Source organism: Myxocyprinus asiaticus, chromosome 36 (assembly GCF_019703515.2).
Source record: "Myxocyprinus asiaticus isolate MX2 ecotype Aquarium Trade chromosome 36, UBuf_Myxa_2, whole genome shotgun sequence".
In the NCBI taxonomy this organism is placed as follows: domain Eukaryota; kingdom Metazoa; phylum Chordata; class Actinopteri; order Cypriniformes; family Catostomidae; genus Myxocyprinus; species Myxocyprinus asiaticus.
In genome coordinates, this window is record NC_059379.1 from 30250965 (window position 1) to 30268678 (window position 17714).

Here is a 17714-nt window from a genome sequence, read left to right on the forward strand (position 1 = left end):
CGACACGATATTAGGCAAGTGGTTTTAATGTTGTGGCTGATCGGTGTAGGTAGGCTATAGTCAGGGTTGGGGAGTAACGGAATACATGTAACGGGATTACATATTTAAAATACAAAATATAAGTAACTGTATTCCACTACAGTTACAATTTAAATCATTGGTAATTAGAATACAGTTACATTCAAAAAGTATTTAGATTACTGAACAAATTACTTTGCATTTTATTGTCATTTGTTTCATTTAATATTTAGTCCTTTCAGATGGAAAACATTTATACATATAAATGATGCGATCCAAAGTGCATTTGAACAACGGTGAAACACTTTCTTATGATGTGTTACATTCATACGAGCAGACAGAGAAGTAAGTTTGAAGTAAGTTTGGAGCAGAAGAAATAGAAATAAACCTTGTGTAAATTGTCAGCTTTATGCTAAGCTAAAATGCTATTTCTAGCCCACATGTTATCAGGCACGATCATATTTTTTTATCAAGAAAATTCATGCTAGATCATAATTTCTTTTTTTCTAGTAAGACCATTGATATTAGGGCAAATATCGTATTCTTGATAATTATTTTTATTGTTTTCCTGTAAAAAAATATCTTAAAATCCTTAAAACAAGATCAATTTGATTGATCTTATTTTAGAAACAACACTGCATAAGATATTTATGTTTTTCAGAGAATGTATTTTGAACATGTGTATTTTGTCTTACTGTACTGGCAGAGTTTTTATAATCAAAACAAGTGAAAAAATCTACCAGTGCTGAAGAAGTAATCCAAAGTATTTAGAATACATTACTGACCTTGAGTAATCTAACGGAATATGTTACAAATGACATTTTACAGCATGTATTCTGTAATCTGTAGTGGAATACATTTCAAAAGTAACCCTCCCAACCCTGGCTATAGTAAGATGACAGTTAATGGAGTGGCAACTATGGTTGTCCACATTACCGTTAAAGATGTTTGTGGTAGAATAGTATCAAGAATTCACTGTATTATTGACCTTTTATAAACAGAGTAAAGAGAGTTTGATGAAATATCATTATCATCATGCAGTTTACAAATTGGACTACATATAGTAGCAAACCACAGGTCACAATTTATTTTTATTTTTTTTACTATTAGTATTATGAAATGATTTCACAAATGACACAAACACACATCAAAACAGATCACTATGAATACTGAACTGGTCATATCAGGAAAATTGATAAATGCATGCAGCACATCCTTTCCCACACGTCACAATAATGCACTGTTTACTAGAACACCTTTATGTAAATTAAAAGGAACACTAGATTAATTAAATAACAGGCTGTCCCCATGGTTCAAGTTGGGTTCTCCAGGTATTTAGTTGCAAAGAGTAAATAAACCTCTGTCTTTACATGCATCATTCAGCTTGAGAACTCTACCAAGCTCTTAAATTATACTCCAATTTAGGTTTTGCAACTTCCTTTAGCAATGTCTTCTGCAATGCTTAGTCTGGACAATTTATGCTGGTGCTGCCTTCCAATAAGCGATAACTGAATAAAGTCAACATGAATTGGCCTTCACAACCCATTATATGTCCACAGATGTACAGTGGAACTTTATTTTATTTATGGGGAATTGATTGGATCATGAAGAGTGATCTCTATTTGAGAGACTGAAAAAAAGCTTTTCAGACTAAAAGTAAGGCAGTTTCAGAAGTGGAGCAAGTTATTACCAACATTGAGAGTTATTAGCAAGATGCTATCAACATTAAAAGTAGCAATAAGGGAACTGGAAAGTTACATTAATCCAACAATGTAATAGTACTTATTGTAAAAATATTTCCATACTGGACAAAATGAAAATTGCAAGGTTCAGAAACATTAAAGGGATAGTTCACCCAAAAATTTAAATTCTCTCATGATTTACTCACCCTCCTGGCATCCCAGATGTGTATAACTTTCCTCTACAGAATACAAATGAAGTTTTTTAAAAGATCTTAGCTCTGTAGGTCCTCCCAATACATGTTAATAGGTGCCAAAATTTTGAAGCTCCAAAATCCACATAAAGGGAGCATGAAAATAATCTATATTACTCCAGTGGTTAAATCCATGTGTTCAGACACAATATGATAGGTTTGGGTGAGAAACAGGTCAATATTTAAGTCATTTTTTTAATCATAAATTCACCTCCCTACCCAGTAGGGGGCGATATGCACAAAAAAATGGGAATCACCAAAAATAGGAGAAAGTGAAAGTGTAGAAAAAGGACTTCAATATTGATTTGTTTCACCCACACCTATTATATCGCTTCAGAAGATATGGATTTAACCAACAGAGTCATCTGGTGTACTTTTATGTTGCCCTTTTTTGGCACCCATTCACTTGCATTGTATGGACCAGGGGCAGTCTGGCCATCGGGAGAACCGGGACTTTTCCTAGGATGTTTTTACATCGCAGTAGTGTTTCATTTCTCCCTATACCCCCAAAGACATTGGATCGCTCCCTTGCTTTTCCAGGTCCATCTTTTTCTTTTTCTGCTTCCGTTCTGCCATGACCATAGCAGCCACCACAGTGACCATCAAAGTTCCAGTTATGATCAGGACAGTGGCTGTTTCTGCAACACATAGATGACTATGCATCAAACCCAGAGATGCCCCAGCCAGTAAATGAGGTGCATGTGCACGTGATGTTCCAGTAATCATCTACATGGATATCTCTGACGTGCAGTATCTTACTGAAGATACGATGCAGATCGCAGTCACATGTCCAGGGGTTCTCTGACAGTTGCAGATGCGTGCTGGGTGTCTGAAGGTTTAAGAATGTCTTGAACTTAAGACTCCTCAACTGGTTGGCTTCTAAGCTCAGAACGGCAAGGGTCTGTGGGGGGGCCAGAGCTTCTGTTTCAATCCTGGAGATATTGTTGTGGCCCAAGGGAAGAACTCTGAGTCCCTGTTGCATGGCGAGCAGTCCTCCTTGGAGTACCGTCAACTGATTCCATGCGAGGTTCAGGTGCCGTAGCAATGTAAACCTACGAAATGCTCCAATTTCGATAACCTGGATGTGGTTATAACTGAGGTCTAGCCTCTCAAGACTTTCGAGTTCCTCTAAAGAGTGGGTTTCAAGACGTTCCAGAACATTGTGAGAAATTCTGAGATCTTTAAGCAAAGTCAAGCCTTCAGAGAAACCTATAGGAAGGACACGGAGCTCATCGTGAGCCAGGTCCAACTTTTCCAGAAAGATCAGAGAGGAAAGAGCCTGGAAGACAATACACTTTTAGTTAATGGTCCTTCGCTGTCAGAAAAACAATTGCAAAATTTGTACCTTTAGGCGTACAATAGCTTTTCACTGTGGCAGTACCCACAAAGGTTCACTCACTGTACCCTTTACATGTCAATCGGAATGTATTTGTATCTTAACTGTCCCTAAAGAGTACATGGAAGTGCATTAAGGTGTAAAGAAGGGTACAGTGGTTGTACCTTTAAGGGTACTACCCCAGTGACAAGCTGTTGTACTCTTAGGTAGTTTTTGCACATTTGGTTTCTAACAGTGTTGAAATGGAGAACCAATATAGAGATAAAAGACCACATTGCACATTACCAAAGTTCGCAATTAACTATGCCATGTACATTTTCTGATAAAAAATAGAGCACACCTTAGAATGCACCACCTGCATGCTGCTTTTGGGAATCAGAAGTACCCGGAGGGCCCATATCCCAGTAAAGAAGGTACTCCTCAACTCTGACAATTTATTCCCACCAAGGTCCAGGAGCCACGTGGAATACTGTGTGGAATGCGAGTGAACCCTCTGGATTGACAGTCCACTAGATCAGACTCTTCGTAACAAAAACACTGATGAGGACAGAGCTTCGAACCCCTCAAAAGGGAGAAGGTGGTGGGCAAAAACATGATGCCGAACATCCACTTCATCTCAGAGATTCTGGAGTCCGTACAAAAAAATAAATACATTTGTTTTTGAGCTTGTAGATCAACACCAGTACACTTGCAGGTATTCGTCTTGATGGTCTGGTAAGTCAGGTTGAGCTGACAAGAAAAAAAGACAACTGCTATTTTTCTCTACTGGAAAGAAATCTTATACAATGAAGTTTTGGACAGCTTCTAATTCTTCCAAACAGCACGATTGCAGAATGAGATCTACTTGGATTTGTGGCTTAGCATGAAACACTCAAATTATATAAAGAGCTAAAACCTTTAATCTGTTTATCGTTTCACACAGAGTCCACCAGTGTCATGTTGGTCAACACATTTTCTGGACAGATGTGTTCACTCAGATTTCTGTTGAGACATCTACTTAGGTTAAAGTAATATTTAAGGAATTACAGATAAAATTATTCCACAAATTGATGGAATTGAACTTACTACAAAGTGTGTAAACCAGTCCTCAAGAATATGGAACTAGCAGTTATGCAGTGAAGAGACAAAGATGTAAAAAGCCTCACACATAGGTAGTAGTGCATATTTCCCTATACTCCAACATAAACATTTCTAAGTTTCCACGCTGCACAACGAAGACAACTCAATAGGAGTCTGTAGCCAACGATGCCAAGACACCAGTAAACCTTATTAGAATTACATGTACACCAAGAATCACATATCTTTTCCAGTTTCTAAAAATATTCCAGGAAACATGTAACTGGGAAGAAAGTTCACAATTGGCCAGCAAAACTAATGCTGCATGAATCAGTGTAACTCTGGCAATGTTCGGAAGAGAGTACTGCAAAGTATAAACTGTATGCTTCCAATAATTTTTTTAAATGCCATAAACGTGACAAACATGCAATACGCTATACTGTTGTCATGACCATCACGTTGCATGTAATTTGGAGAGTGGCATTCAGTTAGTCCAATTTTGTGTATACCTGTCTTAATATTTGACTGTCTAATCAAATAATGAATCGAGAAGAGATATTTAAATAAATGAATAAATCACAGTTGATACTACTTGGTTCATTCATCATACTGGAAATGGAAGATCCAGTCAAGTGAATTGTGAGAGACAGTATTGAACACAGGGTGCTCTGTTGTACACTTCACACACACGTCAACTGGGTATTCCATGCATACTAAAAATTAACATAGTGTGCACAGTGTGCTTACTATACTGCAGAAATAGTAATAGTATGGTAGCCCGCTATTTCAAACACTATAGAAGTTGATCAAAGAAACCCCCTATCAGAAGTTTAATTAGTTGTTCAGTGTCATATCCATGGCATTCTTTACAAAATGAATAAAATATTTGAATAAATCTCTATAGCAAGGTGAAAAAAACGTAAACAGAAGTTTTAAGCATTGAAACCACTGACTGAGAGGGCGTAATGCATGCTATGATTTCCAGCTATTTTTAAACCTGTTTTTCATCCACAACATGTTACCAGTTCAGGTTTCAGAAAGAGCTACTGAAAGTACAGTATTACAGTCAGAATTTCTGTTACTTTTATTTTAGAAAATGTCCTTGAATCTGAAGTCACATTTTGTTTAAAATACAGAAGACAGACACTTGTAGAACATAAACAGCCAAAAGAAAAAATAATAAAAGTAAATAAAGCTAACAAGCATTTCTGACTGTTTTTTTTTTGACAAAATGGAATTGAAGGCGAAGGAGGGATGTAAGAGAAGAAAACATGAAAAGCTATTTCAGATGAAACATAGGAGGAAGAAGGGGCAGAGAGGGAATAAGACACTGTTAGTCAAAGAAACTATGGTTGTTTGATGGTTGGTGTTTTAAATTATCTTTATAAAGTCTAATTTAACTCTTTTCACTCTCACTTTTTTTTTTTTCCTTAAAACATTTTTGCTTTTTTTAAATGTTTTTTTTTCTTTGTTTCTTTTGTTGATCTTCCAAACCCTTGGCCCTTGGTGCATCCACCCTCAGACTACGCCACAGAGGGGGAGAAGAGCGCTGGTTTTGACCAGCTGTTAGGCCCTTGATGCCCGTGGTGCCCTCCCCGTATGAGCCATAGCCCCACACTCAGGAGGATAAAGACGAGTCCTTCTGTGTTTGCTGTGCTTGTGTACGTTGCATTGACTTCTGACTTTCCACATCTCTAAAATGTTTCTCAACCTGAAAAAAAAAAGAAAAGGAAAAGATACTTTAGTCACAGCAAGTAATTTGAGATGATACGATACAATTGGAACACTGGTTTTGGACTTAATGCTCATACAGGTGTGGATGCAGCATCACGCAAAAGTAAACATTTTCAGTCACCATTATAAAATACAGTTTGTCATGCAAGATTAATTTATTTTGCTATCAAAAGTGACCAAAAAAGGGTTGTGTTGGGTAGGTGGGGGATGGGTAACCAAATTAAAAACAAGTTACCACCTAAGAGAAGGCAACCCACAATATGTACAATATTTTAAAGAGATTTTCTCTGTCAACTCGGACAGTTGGAATTCCTACATTCCTTCTTGAAAAAGTGTAACTGGACACCAGTCTAGTTTTTCTAGATTGGAAAGTCATGCAGAAATCTACAACTTGTTCACCAAGATGTACTGTAAGTGTACAACATCACAAAAATGGCAGCACACAGGTTGACACAGTTAATGAAACTTTTAAACAAATAAAATGCATCAACAAGTCAAAGTCCCAATATTACATAAAATCTATTTAGCAAACACCTGCAGGAGATATAGGGCTGCAACTAATGATTATTCTGCTAATCAATTCATCTTCGATTATTTCTTTGATAACTGGATAAAAATATTTTATTTCCTGCATTTAGTTCAAATTAGTTTTTATTTTAAACAGAAATAATAAAGGGTATAAGGCAGCGTTCCTCAAAACGGCCTGGCCCGTGAGAGACAAATGTTTGGTCCGCACTAAAGGCCTATTTACACCAAATTTGTGATTTTGTTAGACGAAAGGTCTATACACACACACAGAGTCCGTAAATGATAAAAAAAGAAAAACATAATTAACACATTTATACCAGTCTCCTGCCCTGCCCAGCAATCAATGCAAGAGATTAATATATTGAACGTGGTTAAAGCATTTATTTACCCAATTTGGCATAACTGTTTCATTATGTTCTTTCCATGGCATTGATGCATTCTTAGGTGTATATAATCTGTTTTTATACAAGTGATATGAGCAGAGCACTGTTGCATAAATATCCATCCTATTTATATTTGCACATGTATGTTGCTACGAGTACTGTGTATTCCAAATGGACTCCTGAAGCCAACTACTCTTTTTATAATGTCTGGATAATATAGCACAAGGTGTTACAAATACTGTGATACAAATACACGAGGAATAGTGCACATTAAGATTAACATGTATAGTACAGTATAAAATATGATACATAGTATTACAAATCATTTCTATGACAAGAAATGTCTTTTATTTACTGAAATACTTTATTTTATCATTAAGAACAATAACAATATTAATACTAATAGGTCTAAGAATTGAATCTGCAATTAGGGAAAGTGCAGGGAGGAGATCCCGTTTGGAGAACAGTTGACTCGCATGGAGGATGTGGAGATCCAGATTGTTTATTAAAGTTTTTCTTCGTTTTATAATTTTCAACAATAATTGTGTAGTTTTGTGCATCTGTATACAAAATGTTCGTAATTGTTTGAATGAATAAAACAGGCTACAAATACTGAGAAAAAGAACTAATGAAAAATATGAATATTTATGCTGTGACAAAAACAACAATAGTAATAACCATAATAATAGCAACAGCACAAACACTTTCATAACACTGAGGGCGGAGGCCCTTGGCTTTGTATTGTTGACAGAATTTGGCCCTTGGTGAAAACTAATTGGGTAGCTAATTGGGATAGTCCTCAAATAACATCAAATGTTTACCTGAAGTGACTTATCCAGACGTACTGTTGATATGGAGCGTCTACGCAAGAGAGGCAATGAAATTGTATCGTAGTGTAGATGCTCACAATTATTTCCTCAGCGAAGAGATCGGGAATATTGGACTGCTTCTGTTATAATCAATGAAGCCATTCAATGAAGCTGTCTGCGTGACCTAAGACAAGGTAAGGATTTATTTTTGTGTGTGTCGTTTAGGATAAAAGCTTCTGCTAAATGACTGAACGTTAATGACTTGTGCAGCTTCATTCATTATAATGGCAGTGATCTATAGTCACTTTTAGAGCTTTACCTATCAAACTTACAGTTCGTTGGTTTAAATTTCTTTCACCTACCAGAGATGTGTGCTACAGTTGTTTATATTTCACATATTCAGCCATCATTTTCATGCGTCCATTGCCATTGCCATTGCTTTTCAGAGATCTAAACACTAATTTCCGTTAGTTCCAGGCATTCAGGGAGCATCCAACCACCAAACAACATGGTCTACATTAGTGTTGTCAAAAGTACTGGTACTTCGGTACCAAGTCGATACTAAAATAAAAAAAGATGTAAGGATACCAGTGTTTCTGCAGTACCGGTTGTACCGAGCACCGACTCTTTCTGGTACCAGCACGCAATATGACTGACACGACTGCTTTAAAATGCTCATTTTGAGAGCATGCGCTGTTACTCCTTGTACACTGAAATGGACAATTAATCAAATTAAAATAGTGATATGTTCTAGTGTGATTTATTAAACTACTAAAGTCTGCAATCTTATTGTGGACGAGCTGCGTACTTTAAATCCGACCGTTCATCCACTAGAAACTCCACAGATATTGAGAATCATTCACGTATTGTATGAGATGACAGAGCAGAGCACTAATCTACTGTGAACCACGCAGCACATGGAAACTATATATTTATATAATTAAATCACAGCATTTGCTCTTTAATCTCAACTTTATTTATATCGCATTTAAACCAACAGAGTTGACCAAAGCGCTTCACAGTAATAAAATTTAAAACACAACATTTCAAAATTACCACATACACAAACACCAGTAGTCTAAAACACTCCATAACTGTGTCCTACATTTCATTTGTCAGACTCAAAGGCCAATGTAAAGAGATGAGATTTCAGATGTGACTCAAATGTGTCGCAAACTGTTTATCCGGGAAAGTGAAGCTTCCGGCAAAAAACACTCGTCATAATAAAAGAACGATTCAAAATAAAATCTAGATGCCTGAAATTTAAGAAATTGAATAAAAATATATTACAACTGTATAGTAAAATGTAATATTCACTGTAGTAATAATAATTAATCAAAATATCACAAGCAAGACTGCTGTTGAATAAAAGTTTGGCAAAAAGAAATGCAATGACATGGTGAAAAGTTCTATTTTCACTTGTTAAAAGTTAAGAATTTATTGACTAGACACCATTTTGATGATGAAATTAATTACATTAGGGGCAGTGGTGGCTCAGCGGTTAAGGCTCTGGGTTACTGATCAGAAGGTCAGGGGTTCAAGCCCCAGCACTGCCAAGATGCCACTGTTGGGCCCTTGACCCAATCTGCTCCAGGGGCGCCGTATCATGGCTGACCCTGCACTCTGACCCCAGCTTAGCTGGGATATGTGAAAAAAAGAATTTCACTGTTTATGTGCAAATGTATAATGTGTGATAAATAAATAAAATTATTAATTATTATCATATTAGCATATTTTTCTGTGGTACCGAAATTGGTATCAACAACCGAGAAATTTCACTGGTATCGGTACCGATTACTGAAATATTGGTACTGTGAAAACACTAGTCCACATTTTAATAATGACATTTTATGACAATTGTGTTAGTCACTATGAATGAAGTGCCTTCCGCTGCTGTTTTGAATGAGGGTACGTTCCACTCAGAAGTGATCATTCCTATGCTCTATTCCCTTCGAAGACTTTACCATCCACTGTGAGAGCTTTGAAAGTATAAAAAGTATGGGGTTAAAATGTAAAGGTCATTCGGAACTCCCTTTTTGAGTCATTTTTATTGGAAATTCTTTTTGAAGTGATCTTACAGCATGGTTATCATAATTGTTCTCCATTCAAAGTGCCCTTCGGAGGGTGATTCATGCCGTTTGGAATGCAGCGAGTTCGACAACTACCAGGACATGTTCAAGGAACAAAAAGTCACCACTTCCTTAAACCGTCTTGAAATGGGCTATACAGTTTAATATAGTACAATCATTAAATCATGCAACACATTTTCATTGGGCTGTAAAGTGACATCACTGACGGAGCATCTCTGTGCTTGCCGCAAATATCAAACTAATCAATAATGAAATTTGTTGTCGATGATTTTCATTATCAATAATTATTGGTTTTATCAATTACTTGTTGCAGCACAAATTGGTTGCTCATCGTACACCTGCAGAACACAGTATAGCATCACTTATTGTTCGAAATTTGGTTTTGACAGTCAAACACCTGCATAGCTAATGGTAGCGTTGCCATTTTTTTCTTTATACATCGTTATTGAAATGTCTTTATGGTTGAAGTCATGCATATCAAGTAGTAATAATATCCCACATCCAACTTTGGATGGAACGAAGCACTAAAATTAACATGAAATCTGTACAAATCACATTTACAGAAGGTGGCACTTAAAATGACGTCTGGCTCATCTTATATGATTTTTGTAAAAACGGCAACCCTTGAATTGAACGGAAAAATAGATATACAGAGATACTCACAATTTTGCGTATATGACTTAGAGCACTTCCCTCTTTGCCTTTGCAGTTCTCCACCTGGTATGGTGGTGAGATTACGACATCATCCATCACAATGATGTTCTTCTCCTGCCATTTACAGTCTTTGATGCTAGAGAACAAAGATATCAAACAACATAAACCCAAGAAGGGCACACCTCAGAAAAGTAGACACCTCAGTTACAAGATGCCAATTCAAAATGATTGAAATGAAAGAATATACGAGTTATATTGAAGCACAAACAGTAATTTTTGTGCAAGACTTTTCAGCTTGCATTCATTTAGATGTACAATAATGGAAATGGAAAAAATGGCATGGTAAAAAAAAAAATTTATTTGATGCACATTTAAATACAGGGCCCTATGATTTTCACATGCAGAAAACAGGGACGGAATCATGGAATCCAATCATAAAAACAGAATTAACCAACAAAACATGGAATGTCAAGAAATTTGACATACTTGGGATAAAATGAATGTATGAATGCACAATTATTCAAAGTAAAATTGTGATATGTCCAATTATAATGATTAAACCATAAAAGGCTGAGATGTAAATAAACATACAGTCTGCATGTGGTGCATGCTGCAAAATGAGTGTGTGAAGCCGGGTGTTCATTCACTGATACCTCATCATAATCATCATGCTAGATCTGTGTGTGAAATAAATGACAAACTGCAGAACACTCATTTACTATAAAGTGCGCAGCACATGCAGACTTTATGTTTATATAATAATATCACAGCCTTTAGAGGTATGATAAACACATTAAGTCATATAGCAATCTGCTTAGCCGGACGTGGAAAGCTGTTATCATACAACAAAAACATACAAATAAAATCCTTCATTCAGCATGCCAACAAAATAAAAACTCAATTTAACCAGAAGCATGAAACTGAAGAAACTGTGAAAGAAATATCACTACTGTATTAGAGATGGGCAATTGGTAAAAAATATTTTAGCGATAATTGCCTTAAAATATTGCGCTATCCGATTACATCATCAAAAATAAAATAGTGATCAACATTTTTTAACCACCTCCCCAAATCCAAACATTTATCGTCTCCAACGACTAAATTCCATATACAAAACAGATTAAAAACTAAAGACAATTATAAATGTAAAGACAATAAATCAAAATAAATAAGCCTAATAAATTCCCTTGTGTTCCCAAAATAAAGCTGCCAAATCTGTGTTCTTATCGAATGTGTGTTTGTATTGCGTTTTGGTAATACAGTTAATGCTGCCAAAATAAAATAGAACTCAATTTTAGGTTCAAGGTGAACGTGTCTTGTATTACTTCATGACTTAATCACTTTCGTGTTTGTTTCTTTAATATAAAAATATATATTACTGAACCACCTGCAGAGTTGCGTTCACAATGAATGCTAACCACGAAGAAACAAAGCGAACTAAACTCACAGCACCTCCCGAGATGACCGGAAATAATTTGCAGCATTCTCATAGACGACACTACTCTTGCACACAGTTTCCAGATGAATGAAACAGAGAAAAAAAAAAAAAAAAAAGTGTGAAAACTCTTTGCATGTGCTTGTTGCACGAGACAGGCTTGCACTGCATGCCAACATGCGTGTGTTCCACATGACAGGCTCGTGCTGCACGCCTCTGAACAAAGAGCGAATCAGACACAAGCACTGTCTGCTTTTCTTTGTCTGTTCTTAAAAATATAAGTGTGTTTCTTCAAGCGCGTCTTTGTGATTAACTTTTGTCATGTCACTGCGAGACGTCTTTCAGATCACCCACCTGTTGCGGGTAGATGAGCACAATTACCCGTGCGTGAAATACATTTGGACGAGGAGCTTGCGAACTGGATTCAGCCTCATCATATTTTGCGGGTGGTGGGTGCTAGTTTTACACCCTGGCCACTTTTTAATATATTTGGTGACTTCCCAGATTCATGGTTTTGCCATTTCCCGATATTGTCAATCACTGTCTGTTCGCAATCGGCATCAGGATCTTTTTAAGACATAGTTGATATCCGATTACATTGTCCTATCGCCCAGCCCTATACTGTATAGTAAAATGTAATATGCAAATGCAGTATTAATAAATAATAATAATACTTGAATTGGTTCAATATCACGAGCAAGTGAGTCTTACGTTTTGTGAATTGTCTGGAATAGTTGCTGGCCCTCAACTGAAACCCCGGCACTGATTGCATAGGCTTGGGACAACTTGTCTTCCTTTTCCATCCTCACCCGACTGACAAGCTATAAGTGAAACGGAAATAAGACATATCAAAATAAATAATATATTGTCAGAAAACCATCTCCATATTGCATTATTTAATGTTAAAAGCTAATCAGTGCAATCAGTGATTTTTACCCCCACATGACTGTGTAAGACAACAAAGACAAAGCATAGGACAAATGAGCTATAAATAAGAGACAAAAGGAAACATACAATAATTTTATCATACAATTCTAAAACATTATATTGTTTCCTAAATATTTTCAGTGTCAAAACCAATTGGGCATTGTAGACCAATGAACCAAAAAAACAACAACATCATTGCAGGTGATTTTACCTTGCTAACATTCAAGGATGCTAGAGGAGGAGGAGTCTCAGTGCGGTCATTAATAATATCCACCTCTGAAACATAGGCTAAGTTCACCAGGATGACATCACTGAGGTTGGGCTTACCACTGGAGGAAGGACATTCTGAGACAAAGGTTAAAGATGAACCTAACAGAGAGAGCAAGACAAGAACATGCAAAAACTCTTTTTCATCCCACTGTCATTACCCGAGAATGTGGCAGCATATTTAATGAACATAACGCAAGTTGTATGAGACCAGGAGCAAACCGAAAAAGAACATATGCCTAGGAAGTAGATGCTGCAACCCAAAATGTACTAAACAAGACCTTTATTTACTAAACATCAAAAGGCCTCACTGACACGCCCCTAGTCCCAGTGAACAATACAGTGAAGCCAAAAACAACCAAAATAAGGAGTTCAACTACCACTGTAGTCTGCCACTTTGTTTCAGGATGACGTCACAAGGTCACACAGCCATTTATCTAATAGACCAACGTAAAATAAGTCTGTTAAATTTAAATTTCTGTCAAATTTAATATAAAAATTCACATCTGAATTCTTAAATTCAACATTCGAATTTTGGATATGTGTCAAGCATTGACGATGACTTCAGAACAATTGCATTCTTGCAAAAAAGGCTAGATGCAGCGCAACAAATACAGTGTAACAAAATGCAGGTGTCTCGAGTGTTTTTAAAGCAATAGTTCACCCAAAAATTAATTCTCTCATCTTTTACTCACCCTCATGCCATCCCAGATGTGTATGACTTTTTCTTCTGCTGAACACAAACAAAGATTTTTAGAAGAATATCTCAGCTTTGTTGTTTCTTACATTGCAAGTGAATGGTGACAAAACCTCTGAAGGCTCAAAGGGAAGCATAAAAGTAATCCATACGACTCCAGTGGTTAAATCCATGTCTTCTGAAGCGATATGACAGGTGCGGGTGAGAAACAGATCAATATTTAAGTCCTTTTTTAACTGTAAATCTACACTTTCACATTCAGCCATATACTGTTTGGGGCTGGTCAAAATGTGGAGATTTATAGTAAAAAAAAAGAACTTAAATATTGATTTATTTTTCACCCTCACCTATCATATTGCTTCTGAAGACCTGGATTTAACCACTGGAGTCATATGGATTATTTCTATGCTGTCTTTATGTGCTTTTTGGAACTTCAAAATTTTGGTCACCATTCACTTGCATTGTGAGGACCTTCAGAGCTGAGAAACCTTCAAAAACCTTCATTCAAGAAGGGAGTTTGTAAACGTGTGTCACCTTCAGTTCCATTCTGTTGTGCTCCATCTGTTTGAACAGCCCCTGGGCTCAGAGTCTGAGCCACTTCACCAATGAGCTCAGCCGAATACCACTACTATCTGGAAATATTGTTACTGTACATAGAACTGTAATGAATGATAAACACTGTGGTATCACCGTTATTATAAAGCTTGAGTCTGGGGTAGTATACTGTGGCACCAGTGCAACTATGTAAACACAGAACGGTCTCTTGAAGTGTTTCCACACCACCCTCGATTTATTTATTACTTAACAATTGAGAATATGAACTGACTAAATCATTATTTTTTTGCACTTTTTTTTAACAGCCAGGAATGTTCTTAGCAATAATATGATTCCAAACTCTTGTGGACTAAGAAACAACGTGAATTTAAAAATCTGCTGACTTAAAGGTGTCATGACATGCCTTTTTATAATTATTTTTATATGTTCCTTGAGAACATTCTTTTATAATATTAATGTTTTTGTGCAAAAAAAAAAAAAAAAACTCATATATTTGTAAAACTGTGTTCAGTTTTGGTGCTCCTTCTCCTTTAAGACTTGACAGTAAATGCCCAATGTTATGATTGGCTCTCTGCTCTTGAATGACCTGCTCTCTTATTGCCATCTCACTGCTCATCGATACTGGTACTGGGCGGGGCTATAGAATTGATAAGGTAATGTAGGCATTGATGTGATTTTGTGGAGGTGGTCAGATCTACCACAGTGTGACATCACAATGTGGAGGAAGAAGAGAACGAGTTGTTTTGACAGCTTGGTTTCAACTAATGATCTTTTCGCAGTGAGGAGGAAGTTTTGAGTTCTGAAACTAACAGCATGTTTATGTAGTACAATAACTTCTTATATGTCAAAAGATCAAGGAAAATGTTATTTCTCATGTCATCAAGACCCCTTTAAATGTTTCCAAATTTCAAATTAAATTTGAATCTTAAAGGGAAAATAAATTAGTTTAGTTTCTCAGCCCAGTTGACAGCCCAAGCAGAGAGACAAAACACAGCATGAAACTGGAATTAAATAAAGTAATGGGAATGACTGGTTGAGTATGCCTGGAAAACATACATCATAAGACAGAAGGGGGAAAAAAAACATGCCTCAGGATAGTGATGGGTTAACAAAATTGTCAACAGTCAGGGCATCAACGTTCACATTTAAAATGGCACAAGGACGAGTGGGATTTAGACAATATTAAATTATATGTTAGTCTATTGTATTTGTGACCAGCAGACTACACTGATGATCAATAATCGAGGATAAGTCAAAATTATCCCCATTTGTAGACTCCTGAAAAACCAACATGCATGCCAATCAGTATATTTATCTAACAAAACTTCTGACGTCACATCACCACAGTTTAAATATGTCTGCCACCCTGCAGCAGAAATTAAATGCATTGCATAGGTATTAGGCTACTTTCCACTAAAATATGACATCTTCCGCTCATGCCAGTGGATGGGGTGTGTCAACACCCTCATCTGATCAGTCTCAAAAACTGCATACAGAAACATCTATGAAGCCACGAGCAGGAAGACTAACCACTTTCACTCCAACCACTGGCAATTTAGCAATCTTTTCAGTCACTGCATGAGTTACTGTATTGATCTGAGTGAACAACTGATGCGTGAAACAGTCTATATGTTGAATGGAAAGACTGGCCTGTCACCCTTTCCTTGAATCATTCCAATCCTAATATTCACATTATCTCCGGTATTCATAACAAGGGGAAGAACTATAGGAATCAAACAATTCAATGTTATATTATCAATCTGAGAACAACTCAACTAGATACCAGCTAATAATTACATACCGTTTACGTTGATAAAACCAGTTAACATACTGCCCAACTTGGACGTCATGATTACTGGCGACATAAACTCCTCTACGGCTGTCATTAGATAAACCTAATGCTTCATCAAATATGCGAGAGAATAGTAACGTAATAGTAACAGTGTAACATGTGCTATAAGTGCTGACATTAATACACTGTACAGACGTTAGCTTAGCGCGCAGGCTAATACTCGCGAGGACATGCTAATCAACACGCTAACTACAAACAAAACTTACAAACACACGCGAGCGTCATTTTAATCAATGAACCCACATCAAATCAAGTAATTTCAGAAAATCCCAAGTGACAAACATTACACACCGTTTCAAGACACAATACAGAAAGTAAATAAAGCAAGAATAGATGTTAAATGAGGCCACTAACACACACATAAACACGCTCGCGCGACCTCCACGAACCCGGCCTTTTAATACACATCCCCGCGGATTAAAAGGATACTCAGAGTCAACATCTTGGACGGGTAATCGAAAGCCAGCACCTCTCCCTGCAAACGTTGGCCTAAACAGGTGAGGCAAGAGACATGGCTCCCGACACTGAAATACTCCCCCGGTCCAGGAGCCGCCATCTTCTCCGCCAGGGAAACCGGAGCGCCAGCTTTACGCAAACGCACGTGACGGCGTGACTGCTACGACACAGACGCGTGTCAGGTGACAGGAAAGACATCAATTATATCGTTGCACCATCTCTGTTATTTGATGACTATTTATTTGTCTGTTTTTATATGCTTTATTTTTATTTTTATTTTTTAATTTCTAAAATTATTTACTTCTCCCATATTTATTACTATTATTATTATTATTATTATTATTATTATTATTATTACTATCATTATTATTATAATTATTATTATTATCATTATTATATTATTATTATTATCATTAATATTATTACTATAATTATAATTATTATATTATCATTATTATTATTATTATTATTATTATTATTATTATTATTAATATTAATATTATCATTACCATTATTATCATTATCATTATTATTATTATTACTATCATTATTATTATTATAATAATAATTATAATTATTATTATTATTATTACTACCAGTATTATTATTATTATTATTATCATTATTATTATTACTATAATTATTATTATTATTATCATTATTATTATTATTATTACTATCATTATTATTATAATATGATTATTATCATCATCATTATTATTATTATTATTATCATTATCATTATCATTATTATTATTATTAGGCTATTAGTAGTAGTAGTTGTAGTATTTATCTCTGTGTTAGTCATTTTAGCACATTTGTTTAATCCCCTTGGCGTTGAATATTATTTCTCTTTCTGTTCTGGAAACTGCATGTTTGTATGTTATCATAAGGATTATAAAAAGTTAATTTAGCAGTTAATATCCTGCATAAGTTTTACAGAAGCAGTTTGGAAAATTAAATAATAATTAAAAAAAAAATAAG

The 17714-nt window shown here is 35.9% G+C and overlaps 1 protein-coding gene and 1 pseudogene across 2 annotated transcripts; both read right to left on the reverse strand.

Annotated features, from left to right (window-relative positions):
- Positions 1–1957: 1957 nt before the first annotated feature.
- LOC127427402 (leucine-rich repeat-containing protein 70-like) lies at positions 1958–5264 on the reverse strand (annotated as a pseudogene).
- Positions 5265–5412: 148 nt separating this feature from the next.
- On the reverse strand, positions 5413–16878 carry LOC127427418 (protein LSM12 homolog A-like). Of its 2 annotated transcripts, XR_007894934.1 has the most exons (6): positions 16704–16878; positions 13115–13248; positions 12688–12797; positions 10551–10677; positions 7810–7981; positions 5413–6054 (listed from the first exon to the last, which is right to left on the reverse strand). XR_007894934.1 is itself a non-coding variant. In XM_051675023.1 (5 exons), exons 1-5 carry the CDS (start codon positions 16828–16830, stop codon positions 5962–5964), a joined length of 591 nt encoding a protein of 196 aa, XP_051530983.1. In that variant the 5' UTR covers positions 16831–16872; the 3' UTR covers positions 5413–5961. The 2 variants fall into 2 exon arrangements, 1 of the variants encoding a protein (XP_051530983.1); XM_051675023.1 differs by lacking the exon at positions 7810–7981 and having other exon boundaries at positions 16704–16872.
- Positions 16879–17714: the final 836 nt, after the last annotated feature.

Coding starts and splice junctions, on each gene's coding strand:
- LOC127427418 (XM_051675023.1), bottom strand. CDS start 16,830: ATGGCGGCTCCTGGACCGGGGGAGTATTTCAGTGTCGGGAGCCATGTC. Junction 12,798..13,114: donor CATCCTTGAATGTTAGCAAG/GTAAAATCACCT, acceptor TTTCACTTATAG/CTTGTCAGTCGGGTGAGGAT. Junction 10,678..12,687: donor TTCCAGACAATTCACAAAAC/GTAAGACTCACT, acceptor TTTGTTCTCTAG/CATCAAAGACTGTAAATGGC.